The sequence below is a fragment of the Megalops cyprinoides genome, chromosome 3 (genome assembly GCF_013368585.1).
Source record: "Megalops cyprinoides isolate fMegCyp1 chromosome 3, fMegCyp1.pri, whole genome shotgun sequence".
NCBI lineage: Eukaryota > Metazoa > Chordata > Actinopteri > Elopiformes > Megalopidae > Megalops > Megalops cyprinoides.
Window position 1 is genome coordinate 26,223,439 of NC_050585.1, and position 18,211 is coordinate 26,241,649.

An 18,211-nucleotide genomic window follows, 5' to 3' on the forward strand; every position below is an offset into this window, starting at 1 on the left:
AAATCCAAACAGGAAAACAGGCAGGAAACGAGACAGGCAGAAAACACTGAAACGATCTGGCAAACAACACAGAGACAAGCAGGGTAGATATAGGGCTGGGCTGATTAGGTGATGGGAAGCAGGTGTGCAGGCAGGCGGGTGGAGACAATCAGGTGGGCGGAGACAGGGCGGAGAGCGGGGCAGGGCTAGAACACAAGGAAAACAAAGGCACATGGACAGGGAAAAACAAAAACACAACAGCTAGGGGGCGGGAGCCCTGACAGGAACACTTTAACACCCTTATTGTCAGAGAGTACCATGACTGTTTAACTGGCTCAACAGTCTTACTGGACGCAATGAAACAAACTCTTTTTCTTTGCCTTTTTCCCACATAATTTTCTTTTCAGCATTGGGTTTCAATTTCATTTGTTTTCTCCTCAGCTTTTAAATTTTGAAGCACAACCAGCAGTTGCAGCTTGTCCCCATCGTTGCCATTAAATTGCATTGTTTTAACGAGTAAACATTTGCCAAGCTGTGCAATATTTAATTATTTCTTGCAAAACCCAACTATGAAATTTGGCACCCTGTTCATGTGTCATTTGCAAGCAATTTGTATAAAATTAGTTGCTATTGCCACATGGTCTGATCCAGAGGGATGAGCCCCAGTCCCAGAGCTGTGGTCCAGTCACTTCAGTCTCTAAGTCTACTAACTTATGTGCTGATGAAATATCACGTGCGTGCATGCGTGTGTGTGTGTGTGTGTGTGGGCAGGTGGGAGCTTCCTACTGAAAATCCAATTGCCATTTGAAATGTTAAATTTAAAACAAATTTAGTACTATTGTTAATTGGATGGGCCAAGCATTCATAATTTTGTTATTGCAAAAAAGTGATACAAAAGGAGTGTGAGCGAGAAAGTTACGAGAGAAGGCTTCTGCATTACGGTTTCTCTCTGATATGGAATGCAGTACTAAAACTGTAATCGTAACCCTCCCGCCAGCCTTCTCATTGCAGGGTGATGTGTTATTAAACACCAGGGATCACCTGTGAAAATAAACCTAATAAAAAAGCCATACAGCAAAGTTCAGACTCGGCTGATTCTTCCGCTGCTGCTCAGCCGTGAAAACAGTAGGGCTGTCAATAACCCACTTTTCCTCTCATTCCCCGGACAAGCTTACAGCCCCTGCTCTGCAACCCTGCAAATCTCTCATGTGGAAAAGGGGAACTGCGTTTCACTCCCAGCATGTGTCATTTTATTCCAATTAGGAGAAGAGGGAGTGAAAGGAGTGGAGGTTATTTTCAGTGTGAGGACTTTTTTGCACAGTGCTTGGACCTGACCTGGATGACTGCAGCTAAGCACTGTCAGGACAGAATACACACCTATACACACATACACACACACACACACAAGCACACGCACACACACACACACACACACACACACACGACTTCCTGCATCCTCAATGATCACAATACAAAGGCTTCCATAAAAAAAAACAAATTTAGAGATTGTACAATGCAGAGATTTACGGTTTTATGAAAATACATTCTCACAAACCAGCCTCCTCTCTTACAACTGATACTGCCATGTTTTTCATCCATGGAACTCCAAGACAAAAACACATGTAGGAACACACAGCAAGAAACACAGGCACACACTGTGGCAGTGGATTGTCCTCAAACCCTGTGCTCACAGTTAACTGGCAGAGAAGGCCTCTTTTCAATCTGCCAGAGAGAACTTCTAGCTCTCTACTGAATCCACAGAAAAGAGAAAACACAGACCACATGCCAGTGAACATTCTTACATATTTATTATGTTTTAAGCATAACTCAGCTTCCACTTATATTTCTTATGATTCCACTTATATTTTCTTATTGGAGGATATGTTGAATCTGCCACTCAACCCATGTATGCTCATTATCACAGCACTGTGTATAAGGCTAATACATGTTCAAACATGGTTAGCCACAACCTATTTGCACCACCTTTCATGTGACTTTATTAGATGCACTTTGTACATGTTCTTTGAATGTTGCTCTGGATGAGTGTCTGCTAAAACACAAAAATGTAAGTTGCACAGGGGTTGCATTCGGGGATGAAGTAAGGATGCTCACAGAAAGAGCACTGACTTGGTTGCTGGGCCAAGGCCAGAACACAGGAGCTACTGGACCATTACAGATGGGCAGCCTGCCACGGCACATGCTCCCTCTAAAAGGGCTTGGCACTGAGTCCTAGGATGCAAAGTGTGCCCCCTGCTGTTCAGAGGAGAGACAGGGCAGAACAGGGACAGTGACCTGGACTTTGCCACAAAAGACATTTTTTTCTGGTGAAACAGCACATACTTTTATCCCATAGAAAAACACTTCACTGGGTATACATTTATATTTAGTTGCTTAGCATATGCTCTTATCCAGAGTGATTTACAAAGGATACAATTCTTAAATGCTTTGTATTTATACAACTGAATAATGCCTGAGATTAAGTACCTTGTCCATGAATACAACAGCACTGCCCCAGCGGGGAATTGATCCGGCAACCTTTTGGTTATAAGCCTTGCAAACTTAATGAAAAAATATTTTCTCAATTCCTGTTTATCTGCATTGTTTCATTGTGTGCTTGTTCCAGGTGGGTTTTCTTCTTGTTAGAAATAATGCAATTTTTGTTTTCAAAGAAAACTCAACACACTGAATTTTCCAGAAATTCTGTATCTTGCATCTGAGGCAATCCATGATTTCAGACCCCATATTGAATGATCACACATCATCTCTCCAGGAGAGAGAAAAACAAAACAATCAATGGACACAAAGAAGCATCAGTTGTTAGATTTGAGAAGATGAAACATTCAGGAATTTAATGTTGGAATAAAACTTCTGGCAGCTCTGCTCCTTTTCCAAGAACTTTGAGCCAATATGAGTGGAAAGCTGGATGTCCCTACGAGCTACGACACAGCCAGTCCTTTTTTGAAAGAAATGATTGCATAGACTCATGAAATGTATGCTGAAAACATCCCATGCTGTTCAGTTCAGTACTCTACTATATATTACAATATCTCTGTAACAATCTAGATGTACACAAAGCATATACTTTCCTTACACATAGTCTCACTAGTTACACTGGCTAAGGGTGTATTCCAGGCAAGTGAAATGAGAATTCATTAAAATGTCCTCATTTAAATGAGAATTTGTAGAGGATATAAATCAGACACAGAGAAGGTCAACATGGGTCAGCAAGGCTGAAAGCACTCAGCATGTACAAATATGCACAACTGAATCTGCCCTCACGCAGTGATGAACATCTAAAGAACCTCTTCAACATAACAAGTCCATTCAACATAAAATGACCCATGTACACATAACTTGATTTGATTGCAAAGGAATTAATCATGACTCAAGAGAGGAAATGCCTTGTTTGCAGTTCTACTTTGCCATGAAAAGAGTGATTTAGTGTCAAGCTTTGTGGACACTGTAAAACATTCCATTTAGCAAGAGCAGGAACACAACACTGCCACTTGGTGGTTACAGACCCAAATTAAATCATTGCAAAATACAAAGATTATGAATGCTATTCAAAGTAACACAAAAAGTGATATATCTGCTAATGCAAAATGAAATTTGCAAAGCAGGTCCACTTCAGAACTATTATAATTTAGCTTCACATGGTAAATAAAAGTTACATTAGGCCCGTAGTTTTAAAACTGTGCAAGAATCTGCAGTTCCAAGTCACGGAGCAAACATGCTAAAATAAACAGGAGAAACACTTAAACTGCTCATTTTTATTTTAAAATGCAACCTTTTTTACATAAAATCATTTACACAAATCATACCTGAAAACATTCTAAATAATTAATTTATAAGATGTACTTTCTACCCAGGTTAGTGGTGACTATGAAATTAGGAAGAAAATTGGTTGCACCATGTAGAAAAGAGGGTGAATCACATGACAGCCACTAGTTACACATTAGAGCAGTGTTTCCTGGTCCTGGGGGCCCCTGTGTATGCTGGTTTTACTCCCAGCTGCATGCCCAGTTAATTGTTTTTGATTGACCTGTTAACTTAACACTGGATTTATATAAGACTAAACACACACACACACACACAGAATAAATATATGTGACTAAATGTGTGCATGTTTATTCTTACATAAATCTTTTGTAAGCAAATTATACCATTACAGGTGTGTCTGTACTAATATAAAAACACAGCAACTTCTGTTTGTAACATATCTGACCCTTGACCAATTTTGGTACAGTTGCCCCAATTAGATATAATTAATTGTTTAATTTATTGTCGTAGGCCTGACTGAGCTGATTACTCATAATCAATTGTTGTTTAAGGCAATCAAACAGAAATGATTTAGAGAGGTATCACATGGATGTATTTCTAACAGATGTAATTAAAGCTGAGCTCAGTTTATTGTTTCATGTGCATAAAGGTCATGTTTGTACCTTTGTCAGCAGGAGTGAAGTGAAGCTGCAATTAGAACAAGTGGCCGGGCACTTTGGGATTACTGAGAAAGATCAGTTACTGGGGTTGGTGGCATGGGGCAAATACAAGGCATAGTTAAAAATAAATAGCAAAAGTTCGCTTTTTAATTTTTTTTTTTTTTAATTTTAACTAGGAGCAAAGGTATGTGTGAGTGATGGCAATGGTGTACCTACCAGTGGTGTACTTGGTGGTGTTTGTGTGTTAGTGCAGAAGATGTTTTTTTCAGGGGGAAGCTTTAAGTGTTGAGAAACCTGATGTGTGATGCTGAGTGAAAATATTGCATTTAGCCGTGCCCATGTAAAAAGGGGGATCGCTCAGAGTACAGCGCTAATGTGTTTCTGGGCAGTGAGAAAAGAAGGCTGTGGTCAATGAAGGGGATGTCTGTGCTTACCTGTGTGTTCATTTGTTTTAATGAATTAATTGCTAATGAAGAATCGAAAAACATACCAACCAGGTCCTGACCCTGCTTGAGGCTGCTGGGGTGAATTCTTGTAAAACGAAAGAAACTGGTTAGTGTCCTGGGTGGTGGTGTGGCCCCCAGGCACATTTACAGCACACTTTTGGTCATACAATTAAAAGTGTGTTTACATTGGCAAATTGCTGTAAGCATGTTAAAAAAAACACATCGATAAAATGCTACCATTACATTAAAATGTCCTGTATTTTGTCATAATTTGACTCCTCACGTACCCATAATGTACCCATAATGTATTAGGGTACCTTTTTAAGACTTAAGAATAAATGTTCCTGACATGTCAGGGTTACATTTCTATGCGCCTGTATTTTGTAGCTTATGCGTTTCTACTACTAGACTAGAATAATAGTTCATTTTATTAATTTAGCAGAAGCTCCAGATACCTTAGAAGTAGGATGGTGCAACCATTGCAATAACATGCTACAAAAAAGCTTTCACTGATGTGAAGTCTGGAAAGATAAAGAAAATTAAAGGTTTCATCAACTGTAACACTATTTACTGTATGTAGTATATCACTTGAAGTACCCATCTGGGTTGTTCTATGTGGGAAGGACAAACAGGAGGCTCAGACATGGGATTGCAGAACATAAAAATGCTATCTGGACAGGAAACCCACACTACCCAAAGGCCAAGCATTATGAAACTGTCCACTGACACAATCCAGATACACTTTATGTTACTAGCATGGAAGTAGTAGGGGACAATAAAAGAGGTGGTGATACATTTTTTAAAAACTGCTCCAGAGGGAAACATTTTGGAGTTTTACTTTGAAAGCCCCTGTTCACCCTTGCCTCAATGAGGATGTTGACTTCCTCCCATTTCTATGAACATCACTCTCTTGAATGCCTCTCTCTATTCTCATTACAGTTTGCAATATGTAGGCTGTACTATTACGCTGCCTTGTTGTGTCTCATTGGTATTGTGCCGGATTATTTTGATGGTGTTCCATGCTTTATAGTTTTTAATTCAGCTTGTGAATTACTTGTTTACTGTGATATTATCTGAACATCCATTTGATTCCTTGCTTTTTTATTCTACAAAGTTTATGCTGCCACAGTGGTGGTAGTGATTACCTGTACCTGATTTTGACTGTGTGAGTAGCTCATGCATAGCCTTGCATTCTCATTGTCTTTGTATACTCTGATGAAGGTATGTCAGCTGAAACGCATTGCTAAGCCATTTCAATATTGGCTTTGTAATTGTTGTACTTCTAAACGTTGTGCCATGGTATCCATGGTAACCCATAAACCTGGGCAAATCCTACGAAAAAGAATAAAGGAAGACAGCTAAGTTCCTCTGTTTCCTTGGGGTCCAAACAAGTATATGAGGCTGTGTGGGGGAAAAAAAATTGTTGAGAGCTGGCATTAAGATTTTCCCTGGGTCTGACAAAACTGAAGAATGCACCTATGCACATTGCACCATATGCTTGGAGTTTCCAAGTGCTGCGGACCAGCAAGTTGTTATTCTGACTGTGTTGTCTTATAATATATAATATTATATATTATATTATATTATATTATTATTAGCGCCTCTACTGGAGAGTTATGGCCAACTACAAGTCAGAAAAATGTCCCCCACAGACAAACGTCAGGATGACTACTTTATCACGGTTGTAAAAATAGAGAAGAGTGTTTCTGCTTCCTGTCAATCTGCCTCAGAAGGAAGGGTGAAATTGTATGATCATGTCTGAAAAATGATTAGTATATTTTATTTAATAGATTATTGAGGTGCCAGAGCTGCCCACCTTCACTTTTAAAAAGCCAGAGGAGAAGCAGGAGACCATCACCACTCCTTCTGCCTTACTCTGTGATGAGGGGAAGGAGTCAGATACTACTTTTATATTTGAGCTCCCCCTTAGCAAGACCAGCCTGCCCAAGAACAAGCCTGAGGAATCTAAGACCCTGGAGCCAGCTTTCAACTTTAACACAGCCTCCGCCAGTGAAGACAAATGGACATGTATTTGATTACACTTAGTCCTGGTGGTAGAGGTTGTTTATTTTACATAAAATTAGAAACATAATGTCCAAAATATAAATGTAATTTAAAAACTGTATTACTATGCTGTACCCTGTAGTTACGCTGTAGTCCCTGCGTGTAACCCTTACAATACTATCCCACCTCTCAATCCGCTATAATGTCACATAATTTATGTAGGAGCTTGCTCTTGATGAATTTTAATATTCATTCACAAATGAAACACTATATCAAACAAACACTTTGGATTAAATGGTTATTTTTTTAAGGATATTATGTGATGAATTAAATATTTAAGATGCAAGTGCCTCTGAGCAAACGTCGGATTGTTAAGCCTTCTCTTCCCCAACCTCTGTGCCTAGCCCAAGCTACGGCCAGCAGTATCTTCTGTGGATGTGGAGACGGCACCTCCACCGAGTTGGTCAAAGCAGAAAAAAGACAACCACAGGACCGCAAGCCCCCACTGCCCCTCCAGCAGTACAGCAGCAAAGAGGCATCACATTTGGAGCACCTGAGGATGAAGATCACAGGGAAGCCAAATCTGTCCTCCCCTCTCTCGCTTCAGCTCCTGCCTCCACCTGTATTCAAAAGCCTCTCCACTGTGATGATAACAACAAAGAACTTTGTGCTCAGAAAACTGCAAGACCACAAGCCTCCACAGGTTTGCCCCCAGGATATGGGTTACGGAACTAAACTGCTTTGTGTGCCTGTCAGATGAAAAACATTTCTGCACTGACATTGCCTAACCATACATTAAAGGTTGTTTTTATTGTTACACAATAAACATTTTATCAAATACAAAATGTCAACCCTTTGACCTTGGTAAAGTAGCAATTTTAAAATGCGTTCCTGAAGAGCAAAGCAAATGTTACTTTTGAAAAATATAAATTCTATCCCTCTGTCCTTTTGGTCCTGACTATTAACCTCTCCTCTCTCCTTTACTCATTTCTTCCCTGTTGTCACAAGTTGACTGAGCGCTGCTTCACTTCCATGCCAAGTCAGCACACAAGATAAACACGCTGGTCAAATTTTAAAAATATGTTTGTATTCTACATTTTTAGACACCTGAACTAAAATGAAAAAAAAAAAAAACATTTGCAAGAAGATAAAACATTGAGGGAAATAATTTGATTTTACAAATCAAAATTCAAAAAATCAGTTTTGTTAGAGACATTGAGTTGGTGTGTACGTGGCATATTAACCTCACACAATTGAATGCAAGGTAAACTACCATTGCTGTGACAGACAACAGCGCTTAGTGTCTTTTAATAAAATAATGAAGGCATATTGAGGAATATTAAGACCTTATATCTATGACTATATGTATTACAATTACGTTGACGTTACATTAAAAACTGTTACTTTGTTATGAAATCGGTTAGCGTAGCTGTTCTTTGCATAGGTACAGTATGTAATTCTGTGGCAATGTCATGTGATTTCCATCCACTAGAGGTCAACATTGTACAGTTAGTAGACCACTGGCACCCATTTTGTTATGAATCGCCACACTTTCACCTTCATTGCTTTGGGTTGTGTGTTACACAGTGCCTTCCTTTTGACAAAATGACAAAATGACAAACAGGATGATCATGAACCTCGTTATGATTTCTCAGTTTATTTATTTCAGTCACATGGTTATTCTTCCATATTTTTTGCAACAGATCTGTGAAATTACATACCATTTAATAGCCAATGAGAAATTGGCTTTAATGTGAGTTTAAACAAGTATTGCATTTTTAATTATTCTTGCATATCTGGAGTACAGTGGTGACTTAAAATTATCATTAGTCAAGATATATTTAAGGGGATAACTGATATGTTTTGAGATTTGCTAGAAGTTATGACACCAGTGAAGTATGTAATTCAGCCACATTTTTCAGCCTTCATTTTTCTTTTTTAATTATCAGAATCAAGATTTTCACAACTCTACAGCTGTTATATACCCTTTAAATTCTATAGCCTGTTCAATCTTCTGTGATGTCCCATAAGAGATATTAATTCATAATAAGGATAGAACCTGTTTGAGTTACACACCATTTACACTTTTTGCTAATTTCACGTACATATTTAGTATTTTTTTCATTACTTGGTTTGAGAATAAATAATAATAAATGTTCTAAGTAACATATAATGAAAACACATTATCAGTAATGATATTTCTCATTTGTTTGTAGTCAAGGTTTTTATTGAGTTAAACATTTGAGAGAAACATTTTAAATAATGATAACACCATTATGGACATAGTGTTATGAATCACACATGAGAAATGATGAGAAATCTGCTGACCCAAGATAATAAGCTTATTAAGACATGCAATTACATAAGGACTTTCTTTAAAATTCAACAGCTCATTTCATTCATAATTTGCAAAAAAATTAATCTTCTTCTGTGTATTAAAATTAAATTCAGATCTTCCACAGTGGGGATTCTACTCCATCACATAATGACCACAGTATGACCCAATAACATAAAGCAAGTTAAAGCAAGTTAAAACCATTATGAAATTACAAATAATTTCTGCCTGACTCATCTTGAGTATTTCAGAGGGTAACAGGTAACATATTGTCATCGTATTTTTCATTGTAATATATTGTAATTACTGCATCCAGTACAGACAGTACCTCCTATTGTGCGTATCCTTTTTTGCAGTACAAAATAAAACTCACAGAAAAACCCAAAATCACATTCTATTAGAAGACACAAAATACATGTGCATTGGCAGTAAAGCTGCCAAAGCCCCAAAAAGAAAAATAGAACCTGGGGGTTTATAGCTGTTTATACTGTATATTGATTAAAAAGTTAGATGAGTTTTATAGCTTTGTGAGATTCTCTCACGCAGCTCAATTTATACTGGAGCCACTCAGGTGAGTCACCTCAATGAGAAACACCAAAACCCAATAAATTTCAAAGGGTTGCCTGTGAAAACTACAATACACACCTCATTGTTGTCTTGTGTGTCCGTTTGACCTTTGGAGAAACGGCTAACTTCTGCTGCCCTGAATAAGCATTAGTGGTAGAGGGAGGGGAGAGACAGGAAAGACAACCCCCACTACATACAGACTCACCCCCATTCCCACCTTTCATAAACATGAACACCCTCTCACCTTTTAGGAGTCCTTGCCCCCAAAAACCCACCTGGGAAGCCGACAAAAGGAAGGATCCTCTTGAGGTAAAACAGCTTTCACAAAAAAGGGACGCTACTGGGAGTCGTCAGTCAAATAAACATCCTCTCCCTTCAGAACTGTGTATTGGTATGGACTACAAAGGTGAGCCGTGTAAAATGGGTGTAACAGGACACTTAAATGTATTCTGAATACATTTGTGTGTGAATACATGTGTTCAAATACATTCCAAATATTCATGTGAAACAAGAGCTTTAAATAGCCCAACTGAAATGTTGAAAAAAAAAACTTGTCTCTTGTCTCTTAGCCCACCTGGGGATAGGCTAAAGACGAAACTCCGTTCACAGTGCTGGTAACAGTCAGATATGCCTCTAAATGCCGATCTTCAGGCCTCCTAGTGCTCCCCTAGTGACTGAACAAGACTTCTTAGGTCTGTTCTATGAGTGAGCCTCAGAAAAAAGCTGTCCAACAGCTGAGTCTAAGTAAAATAACAGTACCAACATTCAGCTTGCATTTAGGCATGTCCTGAGCAAGTGCTAGCATAAGGGCAGGTAGATCAGTGTTACTTAAAATACTGTACACAAAGCAAACCTAATTTGTTGATTGGTACATTAAACTATCAAGTGATTTGATGTAGCACTGACATGCAGTTGTTTTTGCAGTAATACATTTTCACAGTTAACATGTTAATCTGCATGCACTGAAATAGAACAGAGTCTATAAAAGAGGTTAATTTTTAATTCCAACAAAAGCATTCATAATGACCCCTGTAAATTGTACTAAATTTTCAATAATGTAGTACAATGAGAGATAATTATCAACCCATATTAAACCTGCAAATAACATACCAAACACACATAATACTTTTGTGTTGTTTTGTGATGAAAAATACAGTTTATAAATAATTTATAATCTGAATTGAAATTATGTATCTTTTGGCATCCTCAAAAACAAAGCTGTGCTTGATAGAAAAGAAAAAACATCTGCATGTACTACAACTACCACTATTGCTGCTATTACTACCTAATACTATTACTACTACTACTACTAAGAAGAAATATGTTGGTTTCCAATCAGCAGCTTTCTGTGTCTGCGATTGAGTCAAAGTATCGGAGCCCATAAAAAATTAAAACAATATATTTCAGACCTAGTTCATGCAGTGTTTAAAGATGGTCCTGCTCCACTGAGGTCCTGGTTGTCTAGATTACATGAAAGCTAAAATCAGCCCTCTGAAGATCAAAACCCACATCCGGAAGGTGTATTCAGCTGTTTATTGGTCTGTTTATGTTGTGTAAATCAGTCAGAATAAGCAGCCAACAGACAGGTTACAGAGAAGGGTAAAGCCCTTGAGCATAAACCCCTTGAACAGAATTTTCAAAGAAATGAAAGGAAAATATACATAGAAAAAGACTGTGGTACAGGCATGGTCAATGCTTAACTGTGCACACGTGATTGGACACAAAAAAGTGAAAAATTCACACTGGAAAATTGCAATTGGAAAGTATGCAATCATGCAAACATCAAATCATATCAAACATCCAGTTTTCTGTTTGTTTTTTTTTTCTGTCCATGTTTGCTTTATTATAAAGGATATTCTATTAACACCAAACATACTGTCTCAGTCAGAAGCCTTTTCTCTACATACTCAAAACAAAGTGAGGGGAAGTACATGACATCTCTGAAAACACCAGCAAAAGCAATGTATGTACCATTGACAAAACAGGCTAATTTGGTAATTTTGTCATCTCATTTTAATTGTATTACTTACACATAATTCTACAAGTCTAAATCTGAACTGATTGAAAAATCAGTGTAGAATTCTTGGCAAGAAATGTTATTGCATTGCTTTAAAGAAACCTACACTTTATAACATACTGAGTTCAAAGTACTGTTTCCTTCCTCCATCTCTATCTCTGTAGCTATACCAACAGTATTTTGTACACTTATGCATTGAACACTTATTCACATTTGTGTTGTAAGCAGAGACACCGTAGATTAATGCAATTTAGATTGCTTATTCACAATTCACAATAAGCAATGATTTGAGTTAAGAATTACAAAGGTAGTAAAAGTAAAAGAAAGAAAGATGAGGAAATTGACAAAGATAAACTCCCTCTATTTAAAGAAATTTAATCAAGAAGGTGAATTCAGGGTGTGGTGCTGACTAGTGAGTCTTCAGCAATATTTTCACATCTTACCTTCCCACTTCCCAACCCCTGAATGATTCCTGTAAAGCAATGTACACACTGTATTAAAATTATTTGAGAATGTACTAGCATGCCTGAAACAGTCAAGTCAAACAGATGACTACTAAAATCTAGTTGACTTTGTTCTATGAGGAAATATTTATCAATATTTTAAAGTTTTATTTCAGTAAGAAATCCTGCAGTATATGTACAAATCCAGTAACTGACAATGACACTTGTATTACCAGATTACCAGCCCCCTGGTATCACTCTTTCAGTGTGTTAGAACCAGAGTGTTCTGAGATGTGGCTTCATTGAGTAGTTTCAATTAGACTACTTAAGCCACTAATAAGGTCTTCAAAGCCAGTCTACTAAATACTTCAGAAGAAAAGGTAACCTTCCCTCATGGTGGGAATATAATGGGGGGTTAGATAAACAGTAGATTATAAAACCTTTACTATAGCCTACTGATTTCCCCTAAAAACGTCTTTTAATCACTAAAGACTCATACCACGTGCAGATAATGAACCACAACCACTGTACTTCTGAGACCCTGCCACCTTGTTTGTTTTGCTGTCTGTTTTAAATTAAGGATTGTTGGGCACAAAAGTATTACATGAAAAAAACGGCGTGATTATATCACCGCACGACAAAGTGAAATTAACATAAAATGGTGCGAGAGGAAAAACATTGCAAGACCAAACAAAGAATGATATTGCCTCGAAGTCTTTTGTATAAAAGACAGAAAATGAAGTGGATTCCCTTTTGATTGCAAAGTCCCTTTTGATTCGGAAGTAACAGAAAGGATTACTCCATTGGATTAGTTTACTTTACGTTCAAGCATAATGGTCGTTCTCAGACAGTCAGGTTGTTACAGTCAAATAATGCATACATGTCACTCTTGCATCTTGCTGCATGTTCATATTTATTTATTCCAAATAACTCTGCGGTTCTCTCGTTCCACACCGTGAAGTATAAACCAAAAACATTAAGGACGCCGATTTAAGTAGCTACATGTATTTAAATTATCTCAAACGAGTATTCTCAGATTAGTTTACATATACAACCTGACAGGAATTAGCAATGCGGTGCAATATACACGTGTTAATCTATGAATGCCCCTGTCAGGAAACTCCACATTCAAAACGACAAAGAATGAATGGATCACACACTTCTGATCTTTCGGTTTTAAGGGTGCGAATCTGCGAAATGTCCCTTAAGCGTGTTTGTTAATAGTACGATTATGCAATGGCCAGTTCAAACACGAGGGTGAGAAAATGACAGCTTTTCATGTATTATAATCGTTTGGTGTATTTTAACAAATTTACAAAAGGACCAGGAAGTGGCAAGTTCCAGCATTTAGCCTACATGTTTGGTGGGCTGGGAAGGTGCCAGAAACAGTGAGTATCGCCACCAGGCGTGTAAAAGTTGGAAAATTATACTCGTCGGACGGGTTTGCTGAGCTAATGTCACTGGCATTATTGAATCTTCCATTCAATAATAAAGACCTGTATTCAAACCAAATTAATCGATGCCGCCCGGTAGTAATTTCCAGCAGATGCTTTGTTGTTTGTTTATTTGTTTTATAAAAGCTTTATGCACTGGAGTAACAGTATTCCCAATTGTTGCATCTTATAGGCGCGTTATTTTACAACAAAACGTATATTTTGCGCCACTATTCTAGGCGTATACATAGTTCTGTTTAGTAATATAAGGACATGGTATTCTTAGCCTATTAAAAATATGTAGGGCTCGTCCGGGATTTGAACCCGGGACCTCTCGCACCCTAAGCGAGAATCATACCCCTAGACCAACGAGCCACAGGGCAAAGTCCCGATGTCTGTAGGTTTTATCCACTCCTGACGATGTGGCCCTGTTACATTGTAGTTAGCTGATTATTTTGTTAGTTTATCAATAGAGAAGGCTATGTATTTTTGGTTTAATGTTATGTAAGGGATACTATACTTATTGTCATCTGCAGGCGCTCTTATCCAGAAAGCACATCTGCTAAAATGGCATGAAAAGTTGTACAAACAGGATGCCATTAACCACAAGAATAGGCGTCAGTCCCAAACAGTGAAATCGAAAGCGCGATCAACATGGAAATCAAACGCTACATATAGCCTATGACAGAGGGACTATAGGCTACCATACTATGCTAACACGTACCCTGGTAAATCACCGCATAAATACTTACACATAATCCTTGAGTTGGTTACACTTCTACATAACACAGTTATATAGAAACACACAGGGGATCGAATGATCACACTTGGGTATTTGGGGTAATGGGGGTGGGCTGAGTTGTAGCCTAAAAAGGTTTCAGTCTGCGATAAAAGGTAGCCTGAGTCTCTGCTGTTCTGACCGCAGCAGGAAGCTCGATTCACCACACAGGGGACAAAACAGACGGAGGACGATCCCGGGATACGAGGTCAAAAGAGGGTGGTAGATTTACGGCCAAGCGATCTGAAGAATCTGAGCGGGGTGGCCTCACTGGGCATAGACCCTGTAAAAGCAGCAGACTTTGAGTCATTTTTGCAAATGAAGACTGCCAGAGCTGCCAGTTGCTCCACACATTCTCCCAGGTAGACAGACACAACATAAGAAAATTCGCAAGAAAAAGCCCTAATTTACATAACGAATGATACGGTCACTTTACTGACTAATTCTGTGATAGAACGGGCATTCGCAGTCACTTGTAACATCCACCTGTAAACGAAACCCGTATTGTAGTATAGTAAATTCACATTACAAATGCCACAGCGAACCGACTGGACTGATATACAAACATTTAAAGATGGATAAGGGTGGACCCTCTTTGAAAGACAAGGACCGAACGATGGTGCACCATAAATTCCATTCTTCTACAGATTAGGGTGGTTGTATCTTGTTTCAAAAGAAATCTTCAAAGGACTTTAATAAAAGCCTATCTTACCAAGACACATTTTAAAGCCTTTATTTTTATAGCAGTTTGTAGCCTACATTTGAATGTTTATGGCGATTAGAGGGCATGCTTGAAACGAAGATTAAACAGATGACCGACATGAATAAATACAGTTATCAAAGTTTAAGCAAGTCATCAGTGCCATTTAGCTAGCCTATAGCCTACTACAAGGGACATTAAATATATAGGTCTAAGTTATAAACCACAATATTTTCGCATAGGAACAAGTGTTGTTTGTTGAGAGGAAAATATAGTCATTACTCTTCAAGGTTATAGTTCATAGCTGCCTTACACCTGTGCGCCGAACTGAGTAACAGCGTCTGCTTAATCAACAAACACACAAATAAATGACATTATGTCCAAAAAGCGTGATTTAGCCTACTTCTTTTATTAAGAAATACTATTTACCGCGGGTGTCAGTGGCACTAGGTAGGCTAAACATATAGTAGCTATAGGACTGTCTAATGTTTTAATGAGTATAGTATATCTTAGTATACCCATCTTATGGGTATAAGGTGTATGAGGAGTATGAGGTGTAATGAGTATGCCTTTTACAAGATAAGTAGTATGAAGGGCTTAGATTTACTGACAATGTGCACAGCTTTAAGAGTCCTTTTGATTTGAACGTCTGCAAACACACTGGAAAAATACCTGTTGGAGAGTAGTGTAGTGCATAAACGTAATTCATTCTATACGAAACCAGAGAGGGGTCCCTTTCAGAAAGGGGCGTGGCTTGTAGCAAGTGGTTCCCTATAAAGAGTCAAGCCACAAAACATCTGAGCAGTGAACTATAAGGCTCACCGTAAAGAAAGCAGTGTGTCGGCGTTTGGATACAACCTGCGTTTCCTCTGTCTGGATTACAATTTCTCCGTACACTGCATAAGGAATATCGCCTTGACCAATTGATTTTCACAAGTGAATACTCTCTTCTTTTGCACTGAAAACAGTTACCCAGCTGAAATGTTGTTTTTAATTACATTTCTGCTGTGGACGCATCATTGTGGAGCTATTCATTGGCTGTAAGTATGAAAGTTTAGTTATTTTACCTTTTCTTTTTATTAGTATCTTTATTTTGGAAATTATTGATAATTGTGATTAAATGCAATCCTGATTAACTACTGAAGTTTACATCTTCTGTGATGTCATGTTTTGAAACAGTTGATACATACTGAATGGAATGTCTGCTTACTTTCTGTTTAGTGGACTCACAGTGAACGGGAGCTCAGTGGGCTGGAACCAAACCCATCATTGCAGATTACTGGACGGGCTAGTTCCTGATCAGTTGCAGCTTTGCCGCAGGAATCTGGAGCTGATGCACAGCATTGTCCATGCGGCCAAACTCACTAAACTGACGTGCCAGAGCACTTTTTCTGACATGAGATGGAATTGTTCATCGATTGAAAACGCACCGCATTTTATGCCGGATTTGGCGAAAGGTAGAGTTGTAACTTTGCTATTGTTTTTTATTATTGAAATTATTGTTGCTTTTCTGTTATTCAGTATTATTGTTATTATTGTTGTTGTTGTTATTATTATTAAGTATTATTGTTTTTCTATTTTCTAACAGCACGAGCTATCTTTCTAATTGATCATCATTTGTGCTTCACTAGGTACGCGAGAATCGGCATTTGTGTTTTCTCTGGCTGCCGCTGTCGTGAGTCACTCTATTGCCAGAGCCTGTGCGTCTGGCGAGCTCCCTAGCTGTTCTTGCGCGCCGGCGCCTGCGGAACAGGCAGGTCCTGACTTCAGATGGGGCGGCTGCGGTGACAACCTTCGTTATGGTCTGCAGATGGGCTCCGCTTTTTCCGATGCACCCATGAAAAACAGCAGATCTGGCTCGCAGGCATTCCGCCTGATGCACCTACACAACAATGCTGTTGGAAGACAGGTATTTTCAATCTTAAATATGTCGTTATTAATATCTTAATTGTTGATCAATATCAAATATAACAACAATATCACTAATAATCAATACCACTTCCTTTTCAGTCACTCGTTGATGCTATGGAAACGAAGTGCAAGTGCCATGGCGTGTCAGGGTCCTGCTCCGTTAAGACGTGTTGGAAAGGGCTACATGACATTAATCACATTGCTGCGGATCTGAAGTCCAAGTATTTAGCAGCCACAAAAGTGATTCACCGCCACGTGGGGACACGTAGGCAACTGGTGCCCCGAGAACTTGATGTCAGACCCGTGAGAGAGAGCGAACTGGTCTACTTGGTCAGTTCCCCGGATTACTGCACACAGAATGAAAAGCATGGGTCATTCGGCACACAGGACAGGTATTGCTTTCATTATTGTAAAAATAACAGTTTCCCCGGTGCTTGTTTGTCAGGTTATTTTTAAAATATCATGGTAGTGTTATCAAAATATTAATGTTACTCACATCTGACTGAATGGCCGCTCTCTTTCCATTATCCTTTACTGATTGAGTCAATATTCATACCTTCTACAGTGAAGAAGTGTGTCTGGATTAAGCCTGACAAAACAGCCTGAATTTTAATAGCCAAAATAAATATATTAGTACCACAGTGCCAATGAAATGCATTTTATGTCATAAACAGTATATTTAGCATTCCCATGTGGTGTTTATTTATTGACATGCTTCTTTTTGTCCCTAGGCAGTGCAATAAAACATCCAATGGTAGTGACAGCTGCAATCTGATGTGCTGTGGGCGTGGCTACAATGCATACACAGAGAGGATTGTGGAGAGGTGCCAGTGCAAGTATCACTGGTGCTGCTATGTCACCTGCAAGAAGTGTGAAAGGACCGTGGAGAGATATGTGTGCAAGTAAACTCTTCCAGACTGTGAGAATGAACGTGAAGCACTATACTCACCCGTCCAGTCTACTTTTTCACAACAAGTTGAAGGACTTCCACAGTTCCCATCGGGTGCAGGGAGCAAGGAGAACAAGTTGAAGTGGTGTTGTGAATGAAGGCCACGGAACAGACACTGAAATGTGAGAATCTTGAGCTGTCCTCCATTCTGATTTCAGAAACCTCCTAAAGGTGAAATCATGTCTTTGAGGGCTTCATCTTGCACTGGTT

At 38.7% G+C, this 18,211-nt stretch overlaps 1 protein-coding gene and 1 non-coding gene across 2 annotated transcripts; one reads left to right on the forward strand and one right to left on the reverse strand.

Moving 5' to 3' along the window:
- Nucleotides 1–6,480: 6,480 nt before the first annotated feature.
- Nucleotides 6,481–17,958, forward strand: LOC118774447 (protein Wnt-11-like). The gene is made up of 8 exons (XM_036523792.1): nt 6,481–6,522; nt 6,655–6,892; nt 7,273–7,571; nt 14,589–14,803; nt 16,363–16,598; nt 16,773–17,050; nt 17,152–17,444; nt 17,784–17,958. Exons 1-8 carry the CDS (start codon nt 6,481–6,483, stop codon nt 17,956–17,958), a joined length of 1,776 nt encoding a protein of 591 aa, XP_036379685.1.
- On the reverse strand, nt 13,967–14,038 carry trnap-agg. The gene has a single exon. It is a non-coding gene; the product is annotated as a tRNA-Pro (tRNA).
- Nucleotides 17,959–18,211: the final 253 nt, after the last annotated feature.